The following is a 27,718-nucleotide window of genomic DNA, read 5'->3' as shown; positions in this document are numbered from 1 at the left end:
GGCAAAGTGAATAACTTCACTGCGTGCGTCCCGTCGCAGTCGCATGCCACGGCCTAGACGACCTCCTCGAATTTATTAAGCTGCTTGCGATTGTATATCTCACCTGAAAGCTATCGGATAATACTAGCCAACCCCTAGCTACACCCCGGTTGCCCAGCCGATGAAATGTCACCCGCCACGACAAGGCGCAGTGCACGACTGCATGCAACAAACCCTCGACCCAGAACTGCCACAAACAATGTCGGCGGACCCCATAATACTGCGAGCTCTAGCGACGACGACGATGGTAATGATTATGATAACGAATTCATTCCTGCCAACATCTCGCCCCATAGGGTCGTCGCGAGTGCCAACGGGCCTAGCCTAAGGCCGCCGCGTCCCTCCAAAAGACACCCTGAAGACGGTACATTCGACCACAATGCGAGCGCTAAGAGGCTCAGAACCAATGGCTCTGTACCGAGCCTCCCCGCGAGGTCGCCCAAAACTTCAAACCCCGAAAGACACAGGTCTTGCCTCCCCACCACCATCGCGAGCGGTCACTGCCCTGAACAATAGGGCCTCACGAAGTGCCAGCATGGCGTCTGCATCTGATAACTACGTTGACCCTGAGCTCTTCAACTTCGTAAACAGCAAGATGCTCAAGCGAAAGCCAGACGAAGCTCCCCCCGTCACCGAGCCAACAACTGCTGCAAGAAGAAGCTGGACAGGAAGACCCTGAGCAGGAAGGCCCTGAGCAAGACGACACTGGGGAAGGCGACCCGGAGCAAGACGAACCGAGCAGGATGACCCCGAGCAAGACGAACCGACCATGCAGCTGCTGCAAGAAGAAGAAGCTCAACAAGGAGACCCTGAGCAAGAAGAGTCCGATGAGGAAGAAGGAACTGAACAAGAAGAACCGGTTTCAGATTTTACACCCATCAGTGGCGAAGATGCGGAAGACAACTCCTATCCGACCAGCGAGATAGACGGAGATATCGACCTTTCTGCTAAAGCAATGCCTTTGATAATTCCTGGTGCCACTGAAAGCCTTCACACAGATGAAAGCGAAGAAGTCGCGCTTGAGCAGGACGGCGACCATATCATGTCAGGGAATGAACCAGAGGAGGATGGACATTATGAAGAACTACCGGATCAGAGCGTCGCGAGCCCCCGCCAGGCTTACGGCGACGCCATGGTCACGCCGGGCGTTCAACATGGCCATTACGACCCTTACGAAGTCCCAGACTCTCCTGATCGCGCAAATCATGGCGAAAGTGCGACCAATGCTGAGCAATCCCGCCGACACGCAACTTTACTGCAATCTCAGTTGATTAAGGAAGCCAGCAGAGTCAATAGCCAAGAAAGTGGACAGGCCACAGCCGAGAACACTGATATCGACTCTGACGTGGACTTCGAAGTTGAGTCTAATCTTGATCTTGAATATGGCAGCTTGTCTCTCCAGGACTGTTTGGCGCAAGACGTCCAGAGGTTCCGCTCCAGAGCAGGTGACTTTGAAGACTCGCTTCTTTTCGAACCTCCCGAGAACCCTTCATCTACAACCATAAACCTCTCATCAGAAAACATCGAACAGCTTCGTAAGATCATGAAGAGGACGGGCTGGGTGGGACGAGCAAAGGATGCAGATGGCAAATTACTCGATTGGGAAACCAAACTGCACAACGACTGGGAACGCAGACTACAGGATGATTCTGAGTCGGTTACGGCTGTAGAAAAGTCCTTTTCCATTTTGCAGAAAAGGTCGAGCGCGTGGTCCGGCTGGCTTTCGTGGCTCCATCCCAAGAAACGCGAAACCGGGTTTTCAGGAACATCTTGATTTCCTGCAATACTGCTTCGCTATGCTTGATAATTGCATCGCATTCATTTACGATCAAAGACTTTCATTTTTGAGGAAGCAAAAACCATTAAGCAAAAGCGAGGAGAAGCGGGAGGAGATGGCAGAAGAAATAGCGGCACTTCATATCCCCACGATTGTCCGGCTTCTTACGAGAATATGGGCTCCTTGCAGTAAGGATGAGCGTCGCAGCTTGTTTGATAGCTTTTCCATTCAACTCCTAGCAAGAGTGGTTGGATGGATTGAGCAGCTGTATAGAGCTTTCATCAGGGAGGTGCGAGCAGCGAGAGGTTCAGCTCCATGGAAGAGTATAAGGGAAGAATTCGAGACCCCTATGAAGCAACTTCGCGAACAGTTGGCCCAAGCCCCCGAAATGCTGGAGCAAGAAGAAGAGTCGCAGGCGCTCCAGGAAGCCCATCGACAAGAGCAACTGCAAAGACAGCTGGAATTACAGAAAGAGCGGGAGTTGCAGATGCAGCAGGAAGACGAGAGAAAGCTCGAGGCCAGGCGACGCCAGAATCAAGAGGCTGCACGATTTATTCGACAAGGACAGGAGAGAAGGCTCGAGGCAAGGCCTCGTCAAAATCAAGACAGACTCATCCATCAAGAACATGCGCGCCGCAAGCGAGATGTCTCGCAGCAAGTTCAGTCTCCACCCGCAGCCATTCGTATTGAAGGAACCATCTGGCGGGGTGAGGAAGAGCATGTCTTGTGCGAGAGACTCATAAGAAGCTTCGTCTACAAGAACCCACGACTCCCAAACCTGAGAAACACGGCCGCTCTGATCGGACATACTCCGGCCGAAACAGTTGACAAGGCGCGAGAGCTGCTTCAGACTATTGTGAGCCGTGGAGGCATGGGTTCGCTGAGCGAAGAAGAGGTCCAAAATAGGGTGCAAACCATAATGCGCCAGTGGGAATGATGTACGTGATGAAAGCCAGCAGTAGCGATATATTTGGCGTTGGCTAGATGATGGATGATGTTTTATGAAGCATTGAAGATACCCCTTGATGTTACTGCTATGCATGCGTATTTCTATTTGGCTAAGTAGGTAGCAAATACAACCTATGTACTCATCTAGTGCTTCTTATGTTAGGTTGCCTTTTCCTGTGATAGGGGGTGTCATAGAGGTTGACTTTGTCTTAAGCCACGATTTTTGTTCTGTATCTCGGATCCTCAGCCGTTGAAAAAAGCAAAGCTCGGTCTCCTGGGAAGCCTGGGTAGCTGCGGTAGCTCCCGCCTGTAAAGGGGCGTGCGCGCCAGTCCCCTGAACTGCTGCTATCAATCCCCACCACCCACTATCTGCCAGGGGGCGTGTTCTCAATATGGCCGTTCGTACTCCTATAGAGCCTTGAGGAATCAAGAGCCTTCTGGCTGGGCTGTCTGAACTATTCAGAAAAGAGAAAAGAAAATGCACCACGAGTTAAGCAGTGTATCTGCACATCTCCTATATGTGAGGAAAAGGAAGTGCAAATTAAGTTGCGACACTCGCGCCTAATACGCGTTGAAGAAAAGCAAGGCCAGACATGACCTAGCTGTCACTGGAAGTTTGATTGCTTCCCGTCACCTTAAAAATCACCCCCACCCAGAGTCGGTAGTACTACTTGTCGCAGCACACAGCGAGCACAGGATGCGCTTTTGACATGAAGCTATGCTGACACAACTAATGGCATTGATACCTTGGCCCAGTCTGACACAGCCGGATGCCGATTGAAACTGGAGTGCATAATAGTATGTTGTGACCACATGCACAACAGGACCATCACGTTCCCAAGGTCATTGTGATACATTTTTAGCGTTGGCCTGGATGTAGAGCAGGAAATTAAATATGGCGATGGAGCACGCCACGACTACCGCCCAGAACTGTTTACTTCCAACCCCATCCCACCCGGCGATTGCCCAAAGCCAGCAGGCACCCCTGTCGGTGGTTTAATTGGAATGGCCCCTTGCTCAGGTCTAGCTTGAACTGGGATCCGAGCCGACTTTGACCCCGAACCTCCTGCACTATCGACCCAGACCCTGCTGTCCTGCTCATGCTAGTTCTTGAAACAAATTGCTATTCGTGTTTTCTGTTCCTGCGATCTACCTGTACTGCTTGTCGAACCCGATCTCTCCTTTCGACCACAGTTGCAAGTTTAATAAGTCAAGGAAGGACCTCGACTGCGTGGTTTTCTCCCTCTCTCTTCCTTCCCGGTTCCGTGACGCACGTTGGTCGTTCCCTCGTTTTCCAAACGCAACCGTCTCTTTGTTTCGCGATTTCGCGAATCCGTCGTCGCGTCACTGCACAGAAGAGAGGTGATATTGACAGGTCAGTAATAATGGATAACCACCACCACCCAGCACCTTCCTCCAGCCAACCACCAATTGCGCGCTTGCCCCCCATTTGTGATCGACTCTCCCATTGCGAATCATACCTTGCTTGCTTGACTGATTCGGCAACAATCCATGAGGGGGGGGACTACCTACACCTGGCCAGCAGCTTCCAGTGCCTGGAAGTGTTTCTCAGTGCCCAACCTCTTTTCCCCATACCTTCGCATACGAACCCCTACTATATACATGTAGTCTTTTGCGGTGGAAAATAGACTTTACCTCCGCTTCAACAAATAAGCTAACGCAGGGGACTGGATTTAGAGACTACTAGCTGCAAACACCACCTACCCCTTCCGATCCTCTGTACGAAATACGACTATCGCACCAGGCTCAATTAATTGCAAACATCATGTCAGAGTCTGAAGGCTTCGAGGTCGTCCAGCATGACGAGTCTGTCCTCTCCGGGGAGGAGACGACCGGCACCGCTGGTACGGGCGCAGACACTGGCGCAGATACGGGCGCCGAGTCCGCCGCAGAGACTGTGGCTCCAGCATCCCCAAGTTCCGCAGTGAAGAAAACAGCCAATGGCGCCAAACCTGATGGGCCAGCTGCTACGAAGCGCCCTGCTGGGTCGGCCACGTCCACCCTTCGCCGGCCCGCTGCAACTGGTACTACTGCCGCGTCGCGAACATCAACCGCTACTGCTGCGAAAACAGGAACTGGCTTGGCCAAGCCTCCTACCCGACCGCCTGCCGGGGCCGCTGTGAAGAAGCCTGCAGGAACCTTGTCTAGCCACAGGTCCCAGCCGTCCGTCTCGGAGGACGAGAGGAGGAAATCAACTCTGACCTCTACTGCTGCTCGCCGCACATCGGCGGTTCCTAGTACAACGGCATCGTCGCCCACCAAAACCACTAGGCCTCCTACTGCCCAGTCAACCACAGCTACGCGACGACCCGCTGCGTCCACTACCACTACCAGCAGCGCTTCCCCGAGACCCAGCACTGTTGGCAGGACTTCGATGTCCTCTACCGCTGCCCCAGCGACTCGACCAACAGCATCTTCTACTCGATCTACCTCGGGCACCGTTGCTGATGCCAAGAAGCGTCTATCCACAGCTGGCATCTCAGGCGCTACCACCACCACCGCCAGACACGTTGCAAGACCCTCTACTGCATCATCATCAACTGCTGCCGCGGAGTCTGCTAAAGCTGTGGAGGATCTGAAATCGCAGCTGACAGAGAAAGAAACTGAGATTGAGTCTTTGAAGACCCATGTTTCCTCGTCTCAGGAGAAGATCAGCGAGCTTGAGAATAAGATCAAGACAGCAAGCGAAGGTGCTCAAAACGCCGAGGATTCTGCTGGCAAGGAGAATGAGGAGCAGTTGGAATCCTTGAAGAGCACGCACGCGACAGAAAAGGATGCCCTGAACAGCGAAATCGCTCAGGCTTTGGAAAAGCTCAAGATCGCCGAGACCGAGCTCGAGGCTCACAAGTCGCAGCTGACTGACTTTACTAGCTCGCAAGAGGGCAAAGATAGCAAGGTTGCGGAGCTTCAAGCCCAGCTTGAGGCCATTACAGCCGAGAAGGCAAGCATTGCGAAAGACAACGAGGACGCACTATCCAAGGTTTCCGAGGAGCATGCCCTTAAGCTCCAAGAGCTCCAGAAAACGCTCGAAGAACAGCACCAAGCCACTGTCGAAGCTCTCAAAGCTGCCCACGCTTCCGAGCTTGATGGCAGCAAGGCGGCTGCGGGCGACCACGAAAAAGCGCTCGAGGATCTTAAGGCTGCCAACGAGGCCCTCCAATCAAAGGTTGACGAGCTTGCATCATCGACCGAAAATGCAGGGGCAGAAACGTCGTCCAAGATCTCTGCGCTGGAGGCAGAACTTGCCGAGCTCAAGGCTACCTCCGAGCAGGACAAGGCCGCCTTGGCTACTGCCCAAGCCGAGTCAGAAGAGTTGAAGAACAAGCTTGCCGAAGCTACGGAATTAATGGAATCGACCAAGGCTGAGCTGGCCGCCGTTCAGGCCGAATTCACCACGCTCAAGGAAGACCTGACCAAGGCCCAGGAAGCCGCCAAATCCAGTGGTGACTTGACCGAGGAACTTGAGAAGCTCAAGCAGGAACATACAACCGCGATCACACATCATGAGGCTCAACTCAAATCTATCTCGGCGGATTACGAAACGGAGATTGAAAGTCTGAAAGGCGAGGCCCATTTTAAGCGAAAGTTCCAGGATCTCGAGGTCAAGCACGACGAATTGGTCAAGGAGCATGAGGGCCTTGCTGGCACTCATTCAGCCCTCGAATCCCAGCTAAATGAACTTACTGGTTCTCATGCAGACCTGGAGTCCAAGCACAAAGAGCTGACCGGTACTCACTTGAACTTCGTCTCCAAATACGATGAGTTGAACGGTGCCCATGCCAGTAAAGCTAAAGCCCAGGCCGAGGCGCTCGAGGCAGCCAAGTCCGAGCATGCTGCAGCTGTAGCTGCTCTAGAGAACAGCCAGGCAGAACATCAAAAGACCCTCGATGCCCTTCAAGCCAGCCACGCTATGGAATTAGAGGCTGCCAAGAGTGGTTCGTCCGCGGATGAGGCGACTCGACTAGCTGAGTTGGAGGAACTGAAGGCTAGCCATGCTAAGGCCATTGAGATCTCCAAGGCTGAGAGCGAAGCCAAGCGGGCTGAGGAACTTGAGAAGCTGAACGCATCCCATGCTGATGTCTTGGCTTCACATAAGCAGGATCTCGAGTCTCGAATCGCCGAGCTGCAAGCGAGTCACGCCGCCGAACTGTCTGCTAAGGAGGCCGATGGCAGCGCTTCTTCACAGGAGTTGGCTTCCCTGAAGGAGGCCCTCGAGAAGGCCCAGGCTGAGATCGAGGCAGCCAAGACGAGCCATGCTGAAGCGTTGGATGCCTTTAAGAAACAAAGCGACGAAGCTCATTCTGCCGAGGTCGAGAAGCTGATTGGCATGCAGTCAGATGCGCTCGATGCTGCAAAGAAGGATGCATCCGGCTCACGCGCCGATGAAATTGCCGCCCTTGAAGCCAAGCACATCCAGGCCATTGAGGACCTGACTAGGGTGCATGAAGGCAAGCTTGCTGCAGCTGCAGCGGATCTGTCGAAGCATCAGTCATCCGCATCAGAGCACGAAGCGGCGTTGGCATCTGCCCAAGAGGCTGTAGCCAAGGCGCAGGAACAGATCGAAAGCCTGCAGGCTCAGCTTGCATCGACCAAGGAGGCATCTGCTGCGGAGCTGGCGAAGACCAAGGATGAAGCGGATGATTATAGAGGGCAGCTCGCTGAGGCCAAGATGATGAGGTTCGAGCTGGAGGCGGAACTCGATGCCGTAAAGAACCAGAGGTCAGATACATCTGTGACTGATACCCTCAAGGCTGAACTGCAAGCGATGAAGCAGAGGCACGATGAGGACCTCGAAAAACTTCAGGCTGCGTCAAAGCAGTCGAGCGAAGAGACGGAGAAGCTCAGCCTAGAACTCGAGGCTAAGCACAAAGAATTGGCGCAGCTCACCGAGCAGCACCAGTCCACCAAGGAAGACCTTGCTATCGCCCAGAAGGAGTTCGAGGCCCACAAGAACGAGACTGACGCGAAGATCAAGAAGCATGAAGTCGACTACAAGGATATTTATGAGAGTATGACCGCTATGGTAGAAGAGGAACAGAAGAAGCTGGCAGCTGCTGTGAAAGAGGCTGACGACATGAAGGCGAGATTTGTGGAGATGGAGGAGGAGCAGAAGAAGTTGGCGGACTCAATTAAGGAGGCCAACGACATCAAGACGAGATTTGCAGAGATGGAGGCACAGTTGAAGGTCAAGGATGCCGAGATCGCCGAAGCTAAGGTTCGATGACGTTCTGCCCGGGGTATGTTTGCGTGGTTTGGTTAACGTGAAAGGGTGTTTAGGCCGCATCGGCATCCAAGGCGAAGGGCGGTCTTGCCCAGAGCCGATTTGCCAACTCGGAGGACGGCACAGCCTCTGACCCGTCAACCCCCGCGGTCGAAGGTGAGGAGTCCGAAAATTTCTCGACAGCCATGGCTTCGGTGCGCAGGACCCCTTTGTAACCCCTTTGACACCTTCCTGTATCACCTGCTCACTCCCACCCGCCAGTCCCGTCCAACCCAGTCGCAGTGTACCCCGTCGTAGCTGTAGCAACTAATATGTATATGTACCTGTAGCTGGCGCAGTGTAACGTAACGCTCAAGCAGATGCAAGAGATCGATGACGAGATGCGGGAAAGAAATCAGCGGTATGTGACACGACGACTTCCTGCGAAGTATATGTTTGAGGAACATCCTACTAACGCTGTCTCTTGCAGCATGCTGAGGTCCATTACCGAAGCGACGCAGACAACCTCCCAGGACTCCTAGACGGAGCTCTGTGTGGAGTATTGGCATCTTTTCTCTGCAATCCGGCAACTACTATTCGGCTACCTGTGGCCTTGGTAGCGCTACGATCGATCACCCACCTCGTCGTCGTCCCATCTTAATTCTTCGCTTTCTTTCTCTTCTTCCCGACCTCCCCCTATTTATTTTAATCAACGATGTACAGAGAGTATGACTACATGTTGGCTCAAGGTGGCCTGATTGGCTGCATGTGGGGTGATGGATGACGAGGGGGAATGTTGGTCGGATATTTTGATGAAAGCCTACGCCCTTTCTTGTATTCTACTCGTTACATATATATACCCCGTTGCTCACTTACTCCCCCTGCCTCTGCCTCTCGACTTTTACTGCTTTACGGATATGTGCTTGATATCCATGGTTGGCTGAAGTCTGCGGGAACGAAGAAATTGTATTGTAATAACATCTTACAGCGCGCGCGTGGCCGGCGCATTTATTGGGTGGGCATTGCGAGTTGCTCGCGTCATATCTTCTTATCGCTGTGGAGGGAGAGAAAGACCATCTCACTTTCAACGGTGGGTGCAATTGGGGGAATGGGCCAGAACAGCATGTTGTCCATGTATTTACGATTGCTACTTGAACAAATCAACAAACGAACATACTTTCAATATCGCTGAATAATCGTGTTGTCCTCCCATCTTATTGCCCAATGATTGCTGTCTCGCCAGTGTTGGGTAGTGTTGAGGTTCTTGGCATTGTATGTGTAACTTGGATGATCTTGGTTGCAGAAAAAGGCGGCCAAATCCCGTAAGGGGTAAAACTACTACCTACAAGACCCTCGCTCTCTCTCCGGAAAACTTCATGCTGGAGCTTATCCGAGGCTAATACGCTTCGCAGACGGTCGCCACGTACACATCATCACACATCAGCAGTCGTACATGTATAGACATTGTAGTCATTTCGCAAATAGCTTCAAAATAACTCTTATAGACCACCACATCCATTTTAGGCGTGTGCTGACGCTGCCACCTTCTCGGCATCATAGCCCTCCGGCCGTACCATCTCCCTGGGCTCGAACATAGCCTGGAAGTTCTGCTGCTTGACAAACCAAGCGTTGACAAGTTTCCACTCCTCATTGGGGTCCTTGAAGCGGATCTGGTAGAAGTCACCCGTACGTTAGCAAATACTGAAAGATGTGGAAATTGATTTGAAGGAAGCTTTCTTTCTTACCTCGAACCGCCGCAACAGACTCGGGACCACCTTATAGATCTCCAGCAGACTGATGTTCTTGCCGATGCAAGTCCGGCTCCCCATGCCGAACTGGAACATCATGCCATTCATCTCGCGAATTCTCTTCTCCTGCTCCTCACGCGGGACGATGCCCGTCGCCGCCGCCTTCTCATCCACGAGCCAACGCTCCGGGCGGTATGCTTCGACATCCTCGCCCCAGATCTCGGGCCGCCGGTGGATGATCCACGCCGAGCAGCCGACGATGGTGCCGCCCTTGACGAAGTGGCCCGCGATCTCGGCGCCCTGGGCGGGACGATGCGCTCGAGTGGCAGGCCGGCGGCCGGATGCAGCCGGAAGGCCTCCTTGATGCATGCGTCGAGGTACGGCAGCTTCTGCGACTCGCCCCAGGTGACCAGGCCCGTCTCGTAGTCGGAGAATTCCCCGCGGCGGGCGCAGTCGTCGAGCTCGCGGCGCAGGGCATCTAGCGCCGCCGGGTGGCGGAGTAGGTAGTAGAAGGCACTGCCGAGCGAGATGGCCGTCGTCTCGGAGCCCGCGAAGGCCATGGACACGGCCATGGTCTGCACCAAGGTGTCACTCATGAAGTCAGGCCGCGCCTCGCGGGCCGCCAGGAACTTGGAGAGCAGGTCGGGCGACTTCGTGTCGACCTTGGCGTCCGCCACGGGGAGGAGAGGGCCTTTGGTTTCGTTGAGATAGCCAGGTCCTAGTCGTTCGGCCATTCGGGTGCGGGCGAACTTCGCAACGGGGAAGGTCGAGTCGATGATGCCCCACTGCGAAAGCTTCAAGTAGATCGGGTTCTTGAGCAGAAGGCGATCGAGGAATGGAATTTGTCCGATCTTGTACTCAATTAGACGTGTCTGGTAGAGTATAGGGAAGTGGTACTCACAGGAGCAACATAGAGGAACAATTTGCTAAGATAGTTGACTATGCCATCAATGTCCTCGTTCTTCTCTATGAAACCATGCCGCTTGCTGTACGTAATCTCTCCGATCACATCAAAGGCGTAAAATTGCAACCACTTGGTGAAGTCGCATCCGTCTATGTTATTGGCGAAGAGCCTTTCTGTCTGGTCCAGGAAGAGCTTCGTGGTGTTATCGACGAAAGGCTCGTACTGGACCAGCGCAGACATGCTGAATGCCGCGTTGACGCATCTTCGGAACTGTGAATGGAAATCGTTGTCTGTTGTGCTGAAGAGGGACGCCAGGCTGTGCCCCTTCACCACGGATTGCTGAACCACGTAGAATTCGGACTGTGGTGTGCGAGTTAGTATAAGCTCCATGGTGTAATAGAGATAAGCAAGTCTGGATTTTACCTTAACGAATCCCTTGTTGAGGCCATATATAGTCTTGAGAGCCTTTGGGTCGGCGAACGAAAGTGAGTTGGGGCCCAGACGAACGAAATCACCATATTTCGCGTGCAGTTTCTGGTGCGTAACTTCTGGTCGTTGACCATAGACATCCCAAAACCTCCACCAGTCTGTGAGCGAAGCGAGGAGAGGTCCGGGATACCGATTTAAGCCATTATTGAATCTGTTCTTAGCGAGCCACCCCAATGTCACAGCAATGATAATTGGCAGCCAGTACTGAGTGATGACACTCAGAAGAACCGACCTGCTGGCACCGCCATGGACGGACTCGTCGCTGCTACTCATGTTGTGCATCGCTTATTCCAGTCCAATATCCACGGTGATGAGCGCCGTTGTGTGAAGATGTTCCGATCTCAGTGGCTTACAGTGGGTTGTTGAAACCCCTTAGATGAGTCGTCTCGTGTAATGGAGTACGACAAAGTGGGCAAACCAGAGTGCAGAAGGGAATGAATGGAAAGCAGTAGAAAGAACCAAGAAGAGCCGGTGTGGAGGTTCAAATATGAAAATACTCTGTCGAGACCGGACATAGAATAGGTGGCCGAGCCAAGGTGCCGATGTAATATAGATAGGATATGGGCCTATCAGAAGGCCACTGCTTTAGTGGCCACTTGCCAGGTAGGCGGTCCAACCGAGCCGATGGGATATCCTCGCTTCGATCCGCCCGAAGGCCCCCGGTCGTCGTGACACGGTCAAGCAATGTATATCCAAGGACAGGTCACTGGGAATTTGAGAGTGAAGAGCACACTGGTGGAGATCATCCCGGCATGAAGTCGCCTTCGAACATGCCGGTCAACATGCACGTAACTTTCCAAAGGGTTTGTCCACCATACATCCGCAGTCCGTCCAACAGTGCTATTTTGACGATGACTTCAAAGCCGTGGGTCTGGGCCACGATGGGGATCCGCGGCTCTTCAACGTCATTGGCGTGAATGTGGGGGTGGGGTCACGAGCACTACCCCGGCCATCGGTACGTGAACAAGCAGCGGAAATACGGGCTTGCCGCTTAGTCTTGACTGACTGAGACCGGGTAGTGGACAGGTAGCGTTGAAGCGATGCGCTTGGATGCTGCTGCTGACATCAACAGCGATGGAGTTGGAGGTTTCGGCAGATGCGTGATCCAATAGGTTGAGTGGAGGCGCAACGAACTAGCAGCGGTTCCCCAGAATTGGGAGATAGTTCACGCCTTGGTAAGATGGGGTACGGTAATTCGCTGCGGGCGCTGTGTCGGCGGTTTGGCCCAGGCTGATTGGTGGAAGAGGCAGATGGGGATATTAATTCACCCTTAGTCCGGGTAGGCTTCGCCAGCTGGACCCGATTTGTAAGTCCGGGGAGCTCGGGATTTGAGGGTTTATCGATGAGGCGATCTTGGATTTGCGCATCACCCATCATATATTGGAGACTTGCGGATCTTTGTGATCTCTTCCATGTATGTAGCCGATGACCGAAATAGAGACAAAAAGTATATCTATTTGGGACCGCGGCTCGAAACACAGATCCACCCTCGGCTCTCAGAGTCGGAAAAGGTATTCCCCTAGTATCTCCTACCTTGGGGGAATTTGATTGCCCAAATGCCGCATTTCGGATGCGAAGTTGGCGGAAATGCACCACCGGTCGTGCATCAAAGCGCTCAGCTAGCCTGCTGCTGCCAATACACGGCAGTTGTCAAGCAGACCAAGGTCGATCTGAGAGAGACAGCAAGTGTCTCCAACTGCCACTTTGTCATGTTGTTTCCGAATGCGGCGGGCCTTCCAATGTTGTTGTATCCCTTTGTGTAATCGAAGGAAGTCGCAGTCACAGGCCAGCCAAACCTGACTCGGATGCCCCTTCCAGTTGCACAGCATGCTCATGTCGCATTGCTAAAGAGATGCTTGGATCCTTGAATCTAGTCATCACCTGGATTTCCTGATTCCATTTGCACGACATCATATTGACAGTTCTGGTATGGCACTGTTAATACATCTACTTCCAGGAAGACGATGCATTACTCTATTGCCATATATCGCACACAGTATACAATGCGGTTTTTCGTGCATCTACTTATTGGGTCATATCAAACATCCATTCCTGTACGAATGTATCTTGGATGCATGTTCTATCGTAGCAAAGCTGGCTCTTCGAAGGTGTTGTAATGTGCGCCATTTCCTCTGGAAACAACAGCGTGCATCTATACCGTCCACTAATGTCTGACCCATGTGGCATTGTTGAGAATGCATTGTGGGATCTTAGAATGTCGCTGCTTTCCCTTTACAATTGGACCAAACTGACGTCCAAGATACCCTCAGCAGTTTTTAGGTCGTCCACGACTTCTTTGCCAACAACGCCGTTGACGCCTAAGATCATGAGCGCTTCGTCGCCCCCTTTGCCTTTCGGGGCAGAGGGCTCTACACCAGCCACCGCCGAGTCAACTCGGGTCAAATTTCCCATCACTGGTTCGCCCTCGGCCTCCAAGCTCGCTACCTGCATGAACCTGACATTGATCCCGTGTTTTCCAAGGTTCGTACCGACGCCCCCGATCTTCCCGGGCTCGTCGTAGTTGTGCAGGATAAGGAGCGTGCCTTCGGGGGTGAAGCTAGCAGTAAACCTGTCCAATTTCGAGATGTAGACCGTGTTGCCCGACACATATCCCTCAATGACTTGCTCGCTTCTCTTGTCCTTGTCGACAGAGCGCAATGTCACGAGTGAGGCAAACGTCTGGCTATCGCTTGTCTCGTGAGTGTGCATCTCATTGATGACCAGGCCCTTTTCCTTCGCAATGAGATTCGCGTTGACGATGTTCACGTCCCGGCCCCCAGAATCTGAGATGGTCGAGACGAGCCCCTTGACGAGGGCCGCAAATAGGGGCCGCGTATTGGTGATGGACGCCAGATCACCCTGGTACACAAGCTCGAACTTGCGACCGCCAAGCATCTTGCCTTGGGCGCCGACGTAATGTTGCGTATACAGACCTCCCATCTTCTCAATCAATTTTACGAAGGGCTGGAGTTTCCTGTACTCTTCTGGCAGAATCAGGGGCGCGTTGACGGCACTTGTTGGAAGGCCGCCTTTCAAGATGAGTAGGACCTGACCGCACACGTCAAGACTAACGTTTTCTTGGGCTTCGACTGTGCTGGCACCTAGGTGGGGTGTGGAAACGGCTTTGGGATGCTTCGCCAGCTCCGCAGCCATACTGCCCTCCTCGGGTGGTTCTTTTGTAAAGACGTCAAGCCCTGCCCCAGCAATCCAACCTTCGTCTAGAGCCTTGAGCAAGGCGGCTTCATTGTATACGCCGCCACGCGCAACATTCAAAACACGGGCTGTCTTCTTCATCTTCTTCAGTTCTTCCTCGCCCAGCAGGTCAAGCGTGCTGGCAAGTAGCGGCGTGTGGATGGTCAAGAAATCCACTATGGGGAGTACCTCGTCCAAGGTCGCCACCAGCTCGACATTGGCCTGCCTCGCCAAATCCGCGCTCGCGTAGGGGTCAACAGCAACGACCTTCATTCCCAGGCCCACGCACATGCGGGCAACCTTCATGCCGACCTTGCCCAGCCCGATGATGCCGAGCGTCTTGTGGCCGACCTCGACGCCGACGAGCTTGCTGCGCTCCCACTTGCCTTCCTTGAACGTCCTGTCCGCGCGCCCGATGTTGCGCGCCGTGGCGAGCAAGAGGGCCACAGTGTGCTCTGCGGCCGCCACGATGTTGCCGGAAGGCGAGTTGACGACAATGATACCCTGGGCCGTCGCCGCGTCCACGTCGATATTGTCGACGCCGACGCCCGCCCGGGCCACGACGCGGAGCTTGGTGCCGGCGGCGAGGATCTTGGCCGTGACCTTGGTCTCCGATCGCACGATCAGCCCGTGGTAGGAGGGGATGGCTTCCAGCAGCTCCTCGGCAGAAAGCCCGGGCCGCAGGTCGACCTCAAAGTCCGATGTGAGTATGGACAGGCCATCCGGTGACACCTTTTCCGGCACCAAAACCCGTGGCTTGCCAGGACTGTCGACTGAGCCTCGCTGAACATGAACAGTATTGGGCGCCATAGTAACAAATGTTGGCTGGCAACGATGGTGGGAGTTATAAGCTATGGAACCAAAGAGATATAGACGTGGGAGTTGTTTCTCTAAGGTGTATACGAAATTGGGGGAGATGAGTTGGAGTTTTTCTTCTCAAAGAATGACGTGAGTAGCCCGAACTTTGAGCTCAAGTCAACTTCCAAAGCTGCCATTACTCAAAAGAGGGGTTTCTGTATTGCTCCTCGTTTCACAAGAGAGTGCTGCATGTAGCTGCATGTAGGCAAACGTCACCCCTTTCTGACTGGGCGTAGGTAATGAGGTCGAGTCGATCTTGACCGGCCGCCCCCAGACGCAAGTCATCCTCAAGCGACATGCTCGCAGACAGTTTCCTGGCCCAAGTAGGGAAGCCGACACACTGCATAGGTCATTAAGGGGTTAAAGTGAGTGGGCCAGAAGCGCTTCCTACGGGGGGTAGCAGGCAAGGTAGCCCCTTTAGGGGATGATGCAGTGTAGACTGGTCCAGTAGCAGTTGCATGATCCAACAATTAGCCACCACGATTGGGGGCAGAGCTGCGCCTACCCCGCAAACGTACTCGCGAAAGGGAGCGAGCAATAGCCTTTCCCCCATGCTCCCCCAAAGCTTGGCATGGCGGCGGGCGATATTAGGTCGACCTGTTCACGCGATCAAATACCGTCCATCGACCAGATGCAAACCCCATTGCTACTGCCTTTTTGGAAATACTTCTGTCGAAGTTAGTAATTAGAGAAGAAAAAAGTACTGCACTACTAGATGAATATATCACGTCAACGTTTTTCCTCCCTGGGGTTTGGGTTCCCCTGGTTTAATCGGTGTCAAAGGTTGTTAGGCTAGGTCTACCGGTATTATAAGAAGAAATACGGGGAGCTGGGGATGTCAGCAGCGGGGTAACCGACAACGCTTCCAGGTATGCTGGGTGTTCCATATTAACTGCATCTCTTAAACTCAAGTCGATCATCCTGATAAATTGTATTCGTACATGAATAGCTGGTGACGGTCTGAATTCTACATCACATTCCTCATTCGACTCATTTCTCGGATTCATCATCGTCGTCGTCGAAAGGCTTGGCACCCAGATGTCTCCATCCTAGGGCAGACATAAGGTCAAGATTTCTTTCCTTGCTTTGCCACCATAGCTCCGTCTTCCCATCACTCACGTGTGAGATCGATTTATCCTATTTTTTTTCTAATATTAGCCACAGCTTATAGGACACCAGTAAATAGTTGCCTGTACTCACCAGACCTAGCGTTAGTTTGATGACGCCCTCTCCCCAGAATGGCTTATACGTTTTGGTTGGTGAGCCGCCGGTTGCTGCCCGGACGACGTTCAAGCCAACGACCGCGCCCTGCCGCATTGCAGAGCGTGCGTTGGGATTATCAATCCCGACCGCGGCAACATCGCCGCACACATATACGTTTGGTAACTTCTCGTCCTGGATCTGTAATGTCGGTCTGACTCGAATGGTACCCGTGGGTAAGATAGCTTCAGGCGCCAGTCCGGCCATAAAACTTGACGAAGGGCTCTGTCCCGTACAGTTGACCTATCAGGCCGTTAGTCTGTCATGATCCCTCTCCTGATATAGTGGTCAACTTACCAGAAAGTCGCACTGGAGCCTTTTGCCAGACTGGAGGGTGATCTGTCCCTCAACGATACTGCCGCTTGCGCTCCTCTCTTGGAGAATAGTTACAACCCCAAGATTCTCTAGGCCTTTCAAAGCTGCAGCTTGCAGTTCGGGCCCAAATCGATGCATCACAGCTTTCCTCGAGTGTACCAGAGTGACATGCTTCTCGGGATACTTCTGCTTTGCATCGGCTGCGAGCTCCACACCAGCCGCGCCGCCGCCTACCACTACCAAATGCTGCGCCCCCTTGATGTTGCGCTGCATGTCTTTAAGGAGAGCCATTCCCTCTGCCTTCGTATCAGCGGCGACCCTGGAAGGCAGCCCCTCTGCTGCGCCAGCGCCGCTAGCTATCACTAAGAAAGCGTACGGGATCTGATCGTGGCTCTTCTCGAGCCAGACGCTATCCCTGTCCACCCTGGCCACTCGCTCGTGGACCCAGCGGACCCGACCCTCTGGGGCGCCCTTCAGATAGGGGCCGTACGGGATGAAGGCCTTGTGTTCTTGCTCCACGACGCAGAACCGCGGCAACACCCAGGTGAAATGGAAGTGCGAATGGGGCTCTATGATGACCACACGGTACGGGCTGTTAGGGGGAAGACTAGAGGCGATGACGCGGGCTGCGTGGTAGCCGGCGTAGGAAGCTCCGACAACGACTATATTCCGCATCTCGCCATGGTCCGTGAGCGGCGGCTGCGAGGCGAACTGGATTTGGCGATACCGATTCTCGATGGACTCCCAGGCCAACTCGCCGATGCGTTTGAATACGTAGGCAATGAAACTCACGATCAGCCTTGCCTTTTGGAGCATTGTAACGATGTGGTCTGCTTGCTTGGGCCTAATTATACAGAGAAAAGTCTTTGGACTGTTGGGACTACGGGTGTAGTTAACTTATGCGAAATATATGGCCTCTAGGCCTCAAGCTCGCTGCCACGACGAACCTACTACACTTTGGGTAGTCTTATTATATGTAGGTACCTATGTAAACTGAACACGCAAACTCCGACGCCGGGCCTCGGGGTTTTGCCGGATCAGATAAGCTTCGGCCCCGAGCCATGGACTTATATGAAGGATCTGATTATTTGTCTTGGCACACTCGTCGCAGGACAACGGGTTCTTCCCGTCAACTCTTGAAACCCACTTCTCTGATCAACTCCCGAACTGGAACCCCTTCAGATTGGTAGTCAGGGGAAGCTAGATATTCCAGGCTGTCGTTTCGTAGCCTCCCATCCCTCATCTTTCCGAGCCCGAACCGGAGTCTCGGGTCTTGGCTTCAGGTTCGGCCGCTGAGCTCGGGCAAAGTCAGCAAATCCCAGCTGCGCTTACTACGTGCATGCAGTTTCTGCCAATATCAATTCATAGCAAACCAACTCGGTCAATACATCATTGATGTCTACTTCGCTTTAAGTGAAGTCTATTTCGCTTTAAGTGAAGAATTCCCCATTATCACATCGGTCCTCGGAGTGTCGACTCTTCTGGGTACATTGTCGGGCAGGATATTGCCCAATATTATGACTACATTTTATACTCTTTTAATAACCACTCGCTAGAAACTAAGTATAAAACTCTATGAATTTTATAATATAAACTATTAAAAGTTTTCTTTAAAAAAATATTTTGTATCTAATTTCAGAGCTTTAGGGTGATTTATTAGAATTATTTGAAAATGTTGAGATTTGGCGATTTTAGGTGGGAAAATAGACCTGGGTCGGATACGGATGATCGGTCTCTGTATGTTCTTGTTAGTCGCATTTAGACAGAGCTGAAGCTGATATGTGGTTAGAACTCTTGCGTTTTCGATGAGAGAGCTATCGATCTTTATAACAAATGCGTAGCCGAAGAATACTTGTATTCTATCCAAATTATATGTTCTTGAGATGCGTTGCCAGCTATATGGATCAGGTGCGATGTGGATGTTTGATTTGTCGCAACTGGTCAGCGCTACATTCAAACGATGACACAAAATGTACTTCCACCATGGAAAAACTCCAACCCACTGGCATCAAATAGTCTTCACGCGTGATCATATATATAGAAACAACCCTCGACTACCATGAATGATTTGATACAGGTCGTCATGGCCTTTAATGCCAAGTAACATTGTTTCAGTCTTCCGCAGCACACCTTTCGACGTTGGCGGCCCCACTAATAGTGCCAATGCCCTCTGTACGGGTAGGACGGCATGTCATGAGCCCCTTGGTCCCCAAACTCAAGAAGCGAGCAAATGGGTTGACGTTGCAACCTCTGACTGACACCTCCTACCTAACCGTCTTGCGCGACAAAGACAGAACGGCCCCAGCACATTACAAAGCAACAGATGGCCAGAGACTCCAAGTTTTGGTAGTCTTCCTTCCCTGTCGGATTGCAGCAAGAACGCATTCGCAGCATTTCGAAGTGAGGTGGGGGGAAGAAGAAGCAGCTCCAAATCAATCAGTGGTTAAAACCCTGAAAACCCGAAGCCACGACCGCCGTGTAAGTAAGTGACCAACAAAGACGTCCTTCGTCAATGTGCTCTTACTCTGTCTTTTCCAAGATGGATTTCAACATCACCCCCCAGCCGTTGCCCCGAGCAAGAGATGGTTCAATGTTAGGTGTGGTCCGGTTAGACATGCGTCACTGCGTTTCCTCCAGCTCGAGTTCGTACAAGACATCAACAACCTTCGCCAACGTCTGATTCAGAACACGCCAGCCCATCGCACACACACCGTGATGCTCTCCCACACCTGACACGCCCGTCGCTTTATATGTTATACAAGACCTACGCCTCCCCCTGGATTATGCTTCTCTATTAGTATCCTTCACGTTGCTAGTCATTTTCTATTCTTGAGCTGGTGGCTACATTCCTGACCTCATTCTACGCTCTCGCTAATTGAACCCGAGGTAAGACTCCGTATTCACAAGACACCGCATTCTTCGCACGTAGCACTTCATAGAGTTAGCTGCTTGTCGTGTGTGTTTATTCACAACCACTCTCCATTCCCTGGTAGACGAAAGCTCGTTCCAATCATGGCATATTCCTTCTATATCCTTCGTTCGCTTGGCGAGTGTATCTTGCTTAACCGTCACCCGTGTCATTCACGCTTCACACATTCACTCATGGCTTCGTGCTGCAATTTCCAATACCAAGATATATTCTGCTCGTTTCTTTATTACTTGTCCTATCTAAAGAAGCTCATGTCGCCTACTTTTTCTGTCGGCCTCGGAACACGTTCTTGCAGCTAATATTCAACTTCGGGGATCAAACCCCAGACACTACCCCCAAACATCAACCCCTTTCCTACTTTTCATCATGTGGCTCTTCAACCTACTAATACTGTTGCAGATCAACTTTGCCCGAAGCGTACCACTATCTTCTCTTACCGATCGCCAAGTCGAGGAGACCAGTGTGGGTTTGATCGAGCGTGGCGCGTATCAAGAGGGCTACCTGGCCGTGCCTATCATCGCGAACCCTTACCAAGAAAACTATCAACCTGTCGCAGTTTTAACTAGCGCATCACCATCCGAGACAGTACAGATACTACCGCCTCCAGGAACATTGAAACCTGACACTACTGGAAAAGTGATTGCTGCTCTTGAAACCGAAGGTAGAGCAAGCATCGCCCCTTTTCCTACCGGCCGTATACCAGATCCGACCTCCTTATTGGTACCCTTTGGACCGGCTTTGCAACCTTCGAGCACCCCCGCCATGGCCGAGGCTGCCGCATCGTCGGACATATTTAGGTATGCCATTGCCACGAATGCCCCATCAACTAACTTCGAGGCCCGGAAAGATCACCCGGTACCTCGCCTTGGTGTCACTGGAAACGGCCCATATCAGACAAACAAGTTTTACGCCAACTTTTTCCTCGGCAACCAAAATGCTCCGACATATCTCCATCCATACTCCGTTGCATGGGCGAAGGGTCAGGGAGCCACGTCCAGCTGGGGTCTTTCGGTCTCTCATATCGAAGCAAGCCAAAGGGTGTACGGCCAATGTTCGCCTGACACAGGGGCTGCAAAATATTTCCTGAACCCAGTTGGAATACAGTCTCTTTGCCTTTCAGCACTTGAGCTGGGCTCAAGCTCGGTGTTGACAGTAGACACAATGGAATCGCAATCAGTCAATATCAATCTATTGGCGAAGGCTGGGGGAAACGCCCTTATTACTTTTCCACTGGTTCAAGGACTGGCCTTCGTGACAGCGATTTATCGCGGATCCACCCCAGCAATAAGCACTGGTGTCTTCTTCAAGACGGTCACAAAATCAACCAACGGCCCGAAGCCAGGTGTTACAAAGTACACCATCTATCTCGAGGACGGCAAAGCCTGGCATGTTTACGCGTACTCCGCGAAAGGTGACTCTTTCGACCTGCAAGTCATTAACAATGCCCACGCCAAGGCGACAAAACCGTATAACGGCATCATTCAAATCATCAAAGATCCAGGCAATGCCGAGAGCTTGATTGATGCTGCGTCAGGCGCTTACCCTACAGGCGTTACATTATCCGGGACGAGCTCCGGCAACAAAGGTACTTATACCTTCCAGTACAGGAAGGCTGGAGTATTCAACGGCAAATTGATGATGTATGCTTTACCTCATCACATTGAGTCCTTCGATACCGAAACACACAATGCCGTAACCAAGATACAGCTTCAAACGACGACCAAGGGTATGGCCACTGCAGTAATTGCAGATTCTTGGACCATGGTTGAGCCTAATATGCCTGTCTCTATGGGCTTCGCCCCTTGGGATCCAGTCGCAGGAAGCAAGTCGACAATAAAGTCGAACCTGGTCAACGCAATCCTCCCGATGGCTCTGAAGGAGATTTCCCAAAATGTGGATCAGCAGTCGAACCAAAACTCGATGTATTTCGGCGGCAAGGTAAGATATCGCTCCAAGTCATCCATTATACTACTTGCTCATGAACTCTGCAGGCCCTTGTCAAATTCGCGCATCTTTGTTATGCTGTTCACGACTTGCTGCAGAACCAGAAGCTAGCCCAAACAGGACTTGAAAATCTGAAAGCAGCATTTGGCCGGTTTGTAGCAAACAAACAGCAGTTTCCTCTCTATTACGAAAGTAAGTTGTGGTTGTCTGGGAGAACAGCTCTGTCGTAGACTGACGGTGTTCAGGCGCTTGGGGCGGGATAGTGTCTTCGGCCACATACCAAACAGGAAACAGCGGTGCCGACTTTGGAAATACCTACTACAATGACCACCATTTTCACTATGGTTATTTCATACTGGCTGCAGCCATCATTGGGAAATTAGATCCGACCTGGCTGACCAAGGCGAATGTCGACTATGTAAACACCCTTGTCCGAGACGTAGCCAACCCGTCGAGCGCAGACAGATATTTCCCCGCCTCCCGGAACTTCGATTGGTATCACGGGCATAGTTGGGCTCATGGATTGTATGAGACTCTCGATGGCAAGGTAGGCGAGCTGGTAATCCCGCACTGAGGCGGTGTGCTTACTCGGACAATAGGATCAAGAGTCAAGTTCAGAAGATGCGATGCACGCATACGCTATCAAGATGTGGGGCCATACCATCAGGGACGGCAACATGGAGGCCAGAGGCAACTTGATGCTCGCAACAATCACAAGGGCACTCAGTCAGTACTATCTCTATACATCGGACAACAAAGTGCAGCCGTCGAACTTTATTGGAAATCGGGTGGCTGGCATTTTGTTCGAGAACAAATGCGACCATACCACATATTTCGGGGCAAATATCGAATACGTCCAAGGGATCCATATGATCCCATTGCTTCCGAGCTCGAAGCTCACGCGCGCCCCCAACTTTGTGCGACAGGAGTGGGAGACCTATTTCGACAAGGGACGCGCAGACAAGGTTGAAGGGGGATGGAGAGGAATCCTCTATGGCAACCTGGCAACGGTCGATCCAAAGTCAGCGTGGACCTTCTTTACCGCAAGGAATTTCGATCCGTCTTGGCTTGATGGCGGTGCTTCTTTGACTTGGTACCAAGCGTACGCTGCAGGTAAGCTGAGCGGCTCTGGACACGCATACATCGCACGCTGGGACTGATTCACATCATGGCGCAGCTTTTCTCTAAATTACAGAGGTCACGAAAGGGACGACACTTGACGAGATACGTATGACGAACACTATGCATATAGACGAGCTTATCCACGTATGTGGTAACCGAGGACAACTGGACTGATTTGGTATGTTAGGGGCTTCACTAGGGCGCTGCCAAGTGGCATGGCCGAGTTGAAAATGAGGAGGGCCAAACTCATAGGTGCTTGGCGCACTGAACGACTGTTGGTGACCAACACATGGTAGACCTAGAACAATAGAACCTAGACACAGAATTTCCAACCCCGTTTGGCACCGAGTGCTCAGTGAAGTTTGAGTTTGGACACCGCCGCCTGCCAAGCACCGAACCATTGGTGGTCGTATCATACATTCCAGTTTTACCACCACACAACAAGGTGATAGTGGATTGCATGTACATGCATGCACACTGAGATGTGGACTCGAAAAGGAAGAGGAATGATAAAAGGCAGTTTGGCCTTTCGATGTCCCCATAATCACAGATGTCATCGGGAGACGCATCCGGCACTTTAGTTTGCTTTAAGCCCAAACTCGTTGGTGATTTGTACAGTATGTACAGAGTACATATCCGGACCTGTCGGAGAAGCTCCTCATTTGCAGCTTGCTAAGGGTTAGGCGAGCTTTTATCGATAAGCGCCCGACGGTCGAGACTCGGGGATCCCCCTGTCGTCCCTGCTTCAGCAGATCGGATGCCAAGCAGCTAATAAATCCAATACAGCGGAAGTCATTGATGGGAGGAACTGTCAGACTGTGGTACTTTCCGTAATTATTTCCCCAAGAAGCACAATAATAAGCATACATACCTCACTTTACCATTAGCATACTCGCAGTATAATCCTGCAAATTATGGGAGAGCCAGGCGGGCTCGAAATTGGGGCTTGAGGGAAAACAAATCACAGTAAACAAGCTCCTTGAAGCCGGGCGAGGGCTCATCTTGTCCCGGCCTTGGCTTTGGGAGGCCTCCGTTCAGAAGTAAGTGGGGTTGTTCCTGATGTTTCGAGTCCCGCGTTCTTGGCTGCAGACCAAAGCCCTCCGTGGTTGTAGCACAGGAAGGAGGTCTGGGCACCTCAGCCACTCTTGGCAGTTACTTTTTACTCAACCTCGCACATCGATCGTCATCTCATCTTGGCCGACGACGCTCTAGTGACCTGCCTCTGATATCAGCCTGTCAGCCTGTAGGTTTTATTGGACACAACGACGTGGTAGAAGGCCGGTAGACAGTAGACTTGTAGATTCAGCCAATCGACTAACGTACTAATGCTTGTTCGTGGAAACGTAGGTACAGCCTACGTCCACGTGCATCCTGGAGTTGCAGTAGTTGAGCCATCCCGTTCAAGACTCGAGAGCCCCCCTCATACTGCCGGTATGCTGATGTATGCACATGTAGTATTCATGTACGCAGACGGGCCTGTGCTGTCATGACTTACTGATACGCTACCTGTGTGAACAGTGGCTTGCTGGGGGGCTAAGGAGTTTAGGGTCGGTCAACTGATAATCGTCTCATGCTGGATCTCAGAAGTTGGAACGATCCATCTTGGGAGGTATTCGATTGTCCGAAGAATAGAACATAAGCGACAACCAGCATTCTGTGATCTACGTGCAGACTACGGAGTATGTAAGAACCTCACAGAGCCCTGGAAGGAGTGAAGGTTCAACTGCGGCGTGATACGTGATACGAAACAACAGAGCTACCCCCTGCTAGTGACTACATCTAGAATGTTGTTTTACCTGGAGCTTCCCGGCCGATACCACTGAATTTCCACCCTCGCACAGCAGCCAAGCCAGCCAGTTCGCAATCGCAGCCGGGCAAAGCCCCCATTGAATATAGTGGTTTCCTTGGCCCGTCATCCACTAAACTGGGAACCGTTGTAAGTAGGTACGCTGCAGCAAGTCAGCAAGTGAAGGGGCTTGTATACGGCGATCTACCACTGGAAAAGAGGGTCCTGTCATCTCTCTAAATGACGACACAAAGACAGCAGACACGAGAAGTTACAACACAACGAGTAACCTGAGCTTGGACAGGCTTCTTTCTTCCAGGGCATCCATGACCGAATTCTCTCGTCTGCTTGTGGCACTTGTAGCACCTATCTGAGACCATTTTCCTCTGCTCACGGTCCCACCCGGCGGCTTGCCTAACCAAGGAAGCCTTTTTCCTCTTACCGAGCGCTGGAATTCAATTTCCCCTTCCGCCCAAGCTGTGAACTATCAGCTACTCCTTCGATTCGTCGTACCCTCACTCTAACACCACCCATCATCTGTTTTCCTTACTCAGTCTGGTGCCACCCGACGACAGGACAGGACTGCGCCCTCTTACTAACGCGCCTATTTTCTGCACGGGATCAGCGCAAAACCTAGACAGAGAAGAAAAGAGCGAGCAACATAAGCAATCGGGGCCAAGCTTTCGCGATAGCACTCCCGACCCAACACCCACCGCCCAACCGCCCACCACTTAGCCCTTTGCGGCCTTGCCTTTGTCGTCGCCTTTGTCCCCTCGCCTTGACTCGTCACGCGGCTGTGTACACTCTTAGGCGCTACCCCACGAAATTGTCAATCTAATAACTGCTCTTATCTGCACTTTTTGTATAGATCGCGAGCCTAAACTGAATCATGTGTGAGTATACCATACTCCCTGGAAGCTTTAGTCTACTGCCGCAGCACACTTTTTTACACCTCTCTTTCTCTTTCTCTATAGCATCCTATTGATCGTACATACCCCTGCCCTGGCTGGCCATTGGAGCTTGTGCACGTTACCCTGTATCGCTCTTGTCTGCTACCGGCCCCAACCCTACCTTGGTCTATTGGATATCGTTGCCCGGCAGCGGCGGAGTATGGTGCAAAGCGGCTCTCGATATAATCCCCAGCTTGGCCAGATACCGATGCGCAATTGAGACTGACCAACGGCGCGCCTTTTCGTGATCTCAATTATAGCTTTACCGAGTGTTCGAGGCTTAATACGTGGCATCACGCTGCCGCGCAAGAACACTATGGCTCCGAATGGCCACGCCCATGATGAAACCACCCCCTGATGGGCGGCTCCGGTCTTGCCCAGAAGGATCACGGCGACACCTACAAATTCTTCCTCGACATATGGCACACGCCAGGCATGGAGAGTGACAAGCCAATGGTGAAGCTCCCGGCTCAACTGTGGCATATCATCAAGGCAACTCTGCTGAGAAGTAAGTGAAGCCAGCGGAACGCAATCAACTTCACGGGAAATGCGCCGACTAACTCTTAACACATCAACTCAGCCAAGATCAACATCCTTCTGTTTTGCGTGCCCATTGGCCTCGTGGCCGGCATGACCGGAATGGACCCTGTTGCGGTTTTCGTCATCAACTTCTTTGCTATCATCCCACTTGCTGCTGTTCTCTCCAACGCGACGGAGGATATCTCGGCGAAGCTCGGTGAGCAGCTGGGTGGCTTGTTGAACGCGACATTTGGCAATGCCGTGGAACTGATTGTAAGGGACTCGAAACCACGACAGGCTTGCAGGATACTAATATGGGCTTCGTGTGCAGGTCAGCGTCATTGCGCTCAAAGAAAGGCAGTATGCGGTGGTCAAGTCTTCCATGATTGGCTCGATCCTTTCCAACCTTCTCCTGGTTATGGGCATGTGCTTCTTCTTCGTGGACTCAAGAACATGAAGGACGAGGCGGGCGCAGGAATGGAGCAGGAATTTACTGATATCACAGCACAAACAACTTGCTCGTTGCTCATGCTCGCGGCTGCCTCCATGGTGGTTCCTAGTGCCGTAAGTAAACGGAACCCCCATAAGACTCGTTCAGAATGTGGGTGAACTGACTCGCTGGATAGTTGTCGATGGTTATGCAGAGTTCGCTGAACAGAAACCCCGACGAGCGCCAACAAACGATTCTCAACCTCTCGCGCGGGACGGCCATCATCTTGCTCATCATGTACGCGTTCTACCTCAACTTCTCTCTGAGAACCCATCACAACCTTTTCGTGCCCAAGTCGAAGCAGCAGGCGCAGCGCAGCCCCGGAGATGAGGAACAGGCCGAAGAAGAGGCTCCCGCTGCAGCGGAGGGTGACGAAGAACCCCTTCTGGGAGCCTGGGCCTCTGGCGCCGTCTTGATCGTCACTACTGTGCTGGTTGCCGTCTGCGCCGATTATCTGGTCGACAGCATCGACGCGTTGGTGGAACGAGCCAATATTAGCCGCAACTTCATCGGTCTTATCTTGATTCCTATCGTCGGAAACGCGGCCGAACACGTTACGGCTGTTATCGTGGCTGTGAAGAACAATATGGATCTGGTAAGTGCTGTTCAGGAGCCGGCGCGATACGAAGCGGTTATCACTAACGTGGTTTCACAGGCTATGCAAGTCGCAATTGGATCCAGTATTCAAATCGCCATGTTTGTGACGCCATTCCTGGTCGTTTTGGGGTGGATCATGGGCCATGACATGACGATGCGCTTTGAGACTTGTACGTATATCAGGACCCCCTGTGGAGGCTTTTCGCAAGCATGCTGACAGCGAACCCGGCAGTCGAGACGATTGCCTTCATCCTTGCCGTCCTAGTCGTCATTTATACCGTTCAAGACGGAAAATCGAACTATCTCGAGGGTGTCATGGTAAGTTTACCCTGGATCTAGGATCGTTATATCGGCTGACCATATTTAGTTGATGGCGATGTACGTTATTATTGCCGTCGCCTTCTTCGCCGCCCCCAGCGATGGTCTGAGCAACGAAGACGCCGGTCTCGACGCCTTCAAGGCTGGAATCAAGTCCTCCATCCCGTCCTAATAACGTTACCTATATTATTCGCGAGTCATTTCATTGGCTCAATTGCGAACACGTTCTCTTGCAGATTCTACGTTGTATTGGTCATTATTTCCTGCGACCATGTTGCCACCGCGGTGGCATAATCATCTGGTGAGCCTAGC

At 52.2% G+C, this 27,718-nt stretch overlaps 9 protein-coding genes across 9 annotated transcripts; 6 read left to right on the top strand and 3 right to left on the bottom strand.

The window, feature by feature from the left end:
- Positions 1–165: 165 nt before the first annotated feature.
- Positions 166–718, top strand: PG994_005670 (uncharacterized protein; the record flags this gene model as incomplete). The annotated part of the gene is made up of 2 exons (XM_066857079.1): positions 166–506; positions 556–718. The coding sequence occupies 2 exons, from the start codon at positions 166–168 to the stop codon at positions 716–718; spliced, it is 504 nt and encodes a 167-aa protein (XP_066716348.1).
- Positions 719–808: 90 nt separating this feature from the next.
- Positions 809–1,813, top strand: PG994_005669 (uncharacterized protein; the record flags this gene model as incomplete). Its single annotated transcript, XM_066857078.1, has 1 exon — positions 809–1,813. One exon carries the CDS (start codon positions 809–811, stop codon positions 1,811–1,813), a length of 1,005 nt encoding a protein of 334 aa, XP_066716347.1.
- Positions 1,814–1,835: 22 nt separating this feature from the next.
- On the top strand, positions 1,836–2,753 carry PG994_005668 (uncharacterized protein; the record flags this gene model as incomplete). The annotated part of the gene is made up of 1 exon (XM_066857077.1): positions 1,836–2,753. The coding sequence occupies one exon, from the start codon at positions 1,836–1,838 to the stop codon at positions 2,751–2,753; it is 918 nt and encodes a 305-aa protein (XP_066716346.1).
- Positions 2,754–4,550: 1,797 nt separating this feature from the next.
- PG994_005667 (uncharacterized protein) lies at positions 4,551–8,221 on the top strand (the record flags this gene model as incomplete). The annotated part of the gene is made up of 2 exons (XM_066857076.1): positions 4,551–8,000; positions 8,063–8,221. 2 exons carry the CDS (start codon positions 4,551–4,553, stop codon positions 8,219–8,221), a joined length of 3,609 nt encoding a protein of 1,202 aa, XP_066716345.1.
- Positions 8,222–9,505: 1,284 nt separating this feature from the next.
- PG994_005666 (cytochrome P450) lies at positions 9,506–11,399 on the bottom strand (the record flags this gene model as incomplete). Its single annotated transcript, XM_066857075.1, is given in 5 exon segments — positions 9,506–9,655; positions 9,731–10,033; positions 10,045–10,605; positions 10,635–10,997; positions 11,061–11,399. 5 exon segments carry the CDS (start codon positions 11,397–11,399, stop codon positions 9,506–9,508), a joined length of 1,716 nt encoding a protein of 571 aa, XP_066716344.1.
- A 1,959-nt stretch (positions 11,400–13,358) lies between these two features.
- Positions 13,359–15,128, bottom strand: PG994_005665 (uncharacterized protein; the record flags this gene model as incomplete). Its single annotated transcript, XM_066857074.1, has 1 exon — positions 13,359–15,128. The coding sequence occupies one exon, from the start codon at positions 15,126–15,128 to the stop codon at positions 13,359–13,361; it is 1,770 nt and encodes a 589-aa protein (XP_066716343.1).
- A 1,038-nt stretch (positions 15,129–16,166) lies between these two features.
- PG994_005664 (FAD/NAD(P)-binding protein) lies at positions 16,167–17,567 on the bottom strand (the record flags this gene model as incomplete). Its single annotated transcript, XM_066857073.1, has 3 exons — positions 16,167–16,313; positions 16,377–16,679; positions 16,734–17,567. The coding sequence occupies 3 exons, from the start codon at positions 17,565–17,567 to the stop codon at positions 16,167–16,169; spliced, it is 1,284 nt and encodes a 427-aa protein (XP_066716342.1).
- A 2,479-nt stretch (positions 17,568–20,046) lies between these two features.
- On the top strand, positions 20,047–22,784 carry PG994_005663 (uncharacterized protein; the record flags this gene model as incomplete). The annotated part of the gene is made up of 4 exons (XM_066857072.1): positions 20,047–21,618; positions 21,672–21,816; positions 21,870–22,171; positions 22,224–22,784. The coding sequence occupies 4 exons, from the start codon at positions 20,047–20,049 to the stop codon at positions 22,782–22,784; spliced, it is 2,580 nt and encodes an 859-aa protein (XP_066716341.1).
- Positions 22,785–25,839: 3,055 nt separating this feature from the next.
- Positions 25,840–27,578, top strand: PG994_005662 (Ca2+:H+ antiporter; the record flags this gene model as incomplete). The annotated part of the gene is made up of 6 exons (XM_066857071.1): positions 25,840–25,990; positions 26,063–26,565; positions 26,628–27,086; positions 27,147–27,258; positions 27,309–27,406; positions 27,456–27,578. The coding sequence occupies 6 exons, from the start codon at positions 25,840–25,842 to the stop codon at positions 27,576–27,578; spliced, it is 1,446 nt and encodes a 481-aa protein (XP_066716340.1).
- Positions 27,579–27,718: the final 140 nt, after the last annotated feature.

Source organism: Apiospora phragmitis (assembly GCF_038363925.1).
Source record: "Apiospora phragmitis strain CBS 135458 chromosome Unknown utg000006l:1.0-5683423.0:1.0-5690449.0, whole genome shotgun sequence".
In the NCBI taxonomy this organism is placed as follows: domain Eukaryota; kingdom Fungi; phylum Ascomycota; class Sordariomycetes; order Amphisphaeriales; family Apiosporaceae; genus Apiospora; species Apiospora phragmitis.
This window is presented reverse-complemented; position numbering and strand designations above follow the sequence as displayed.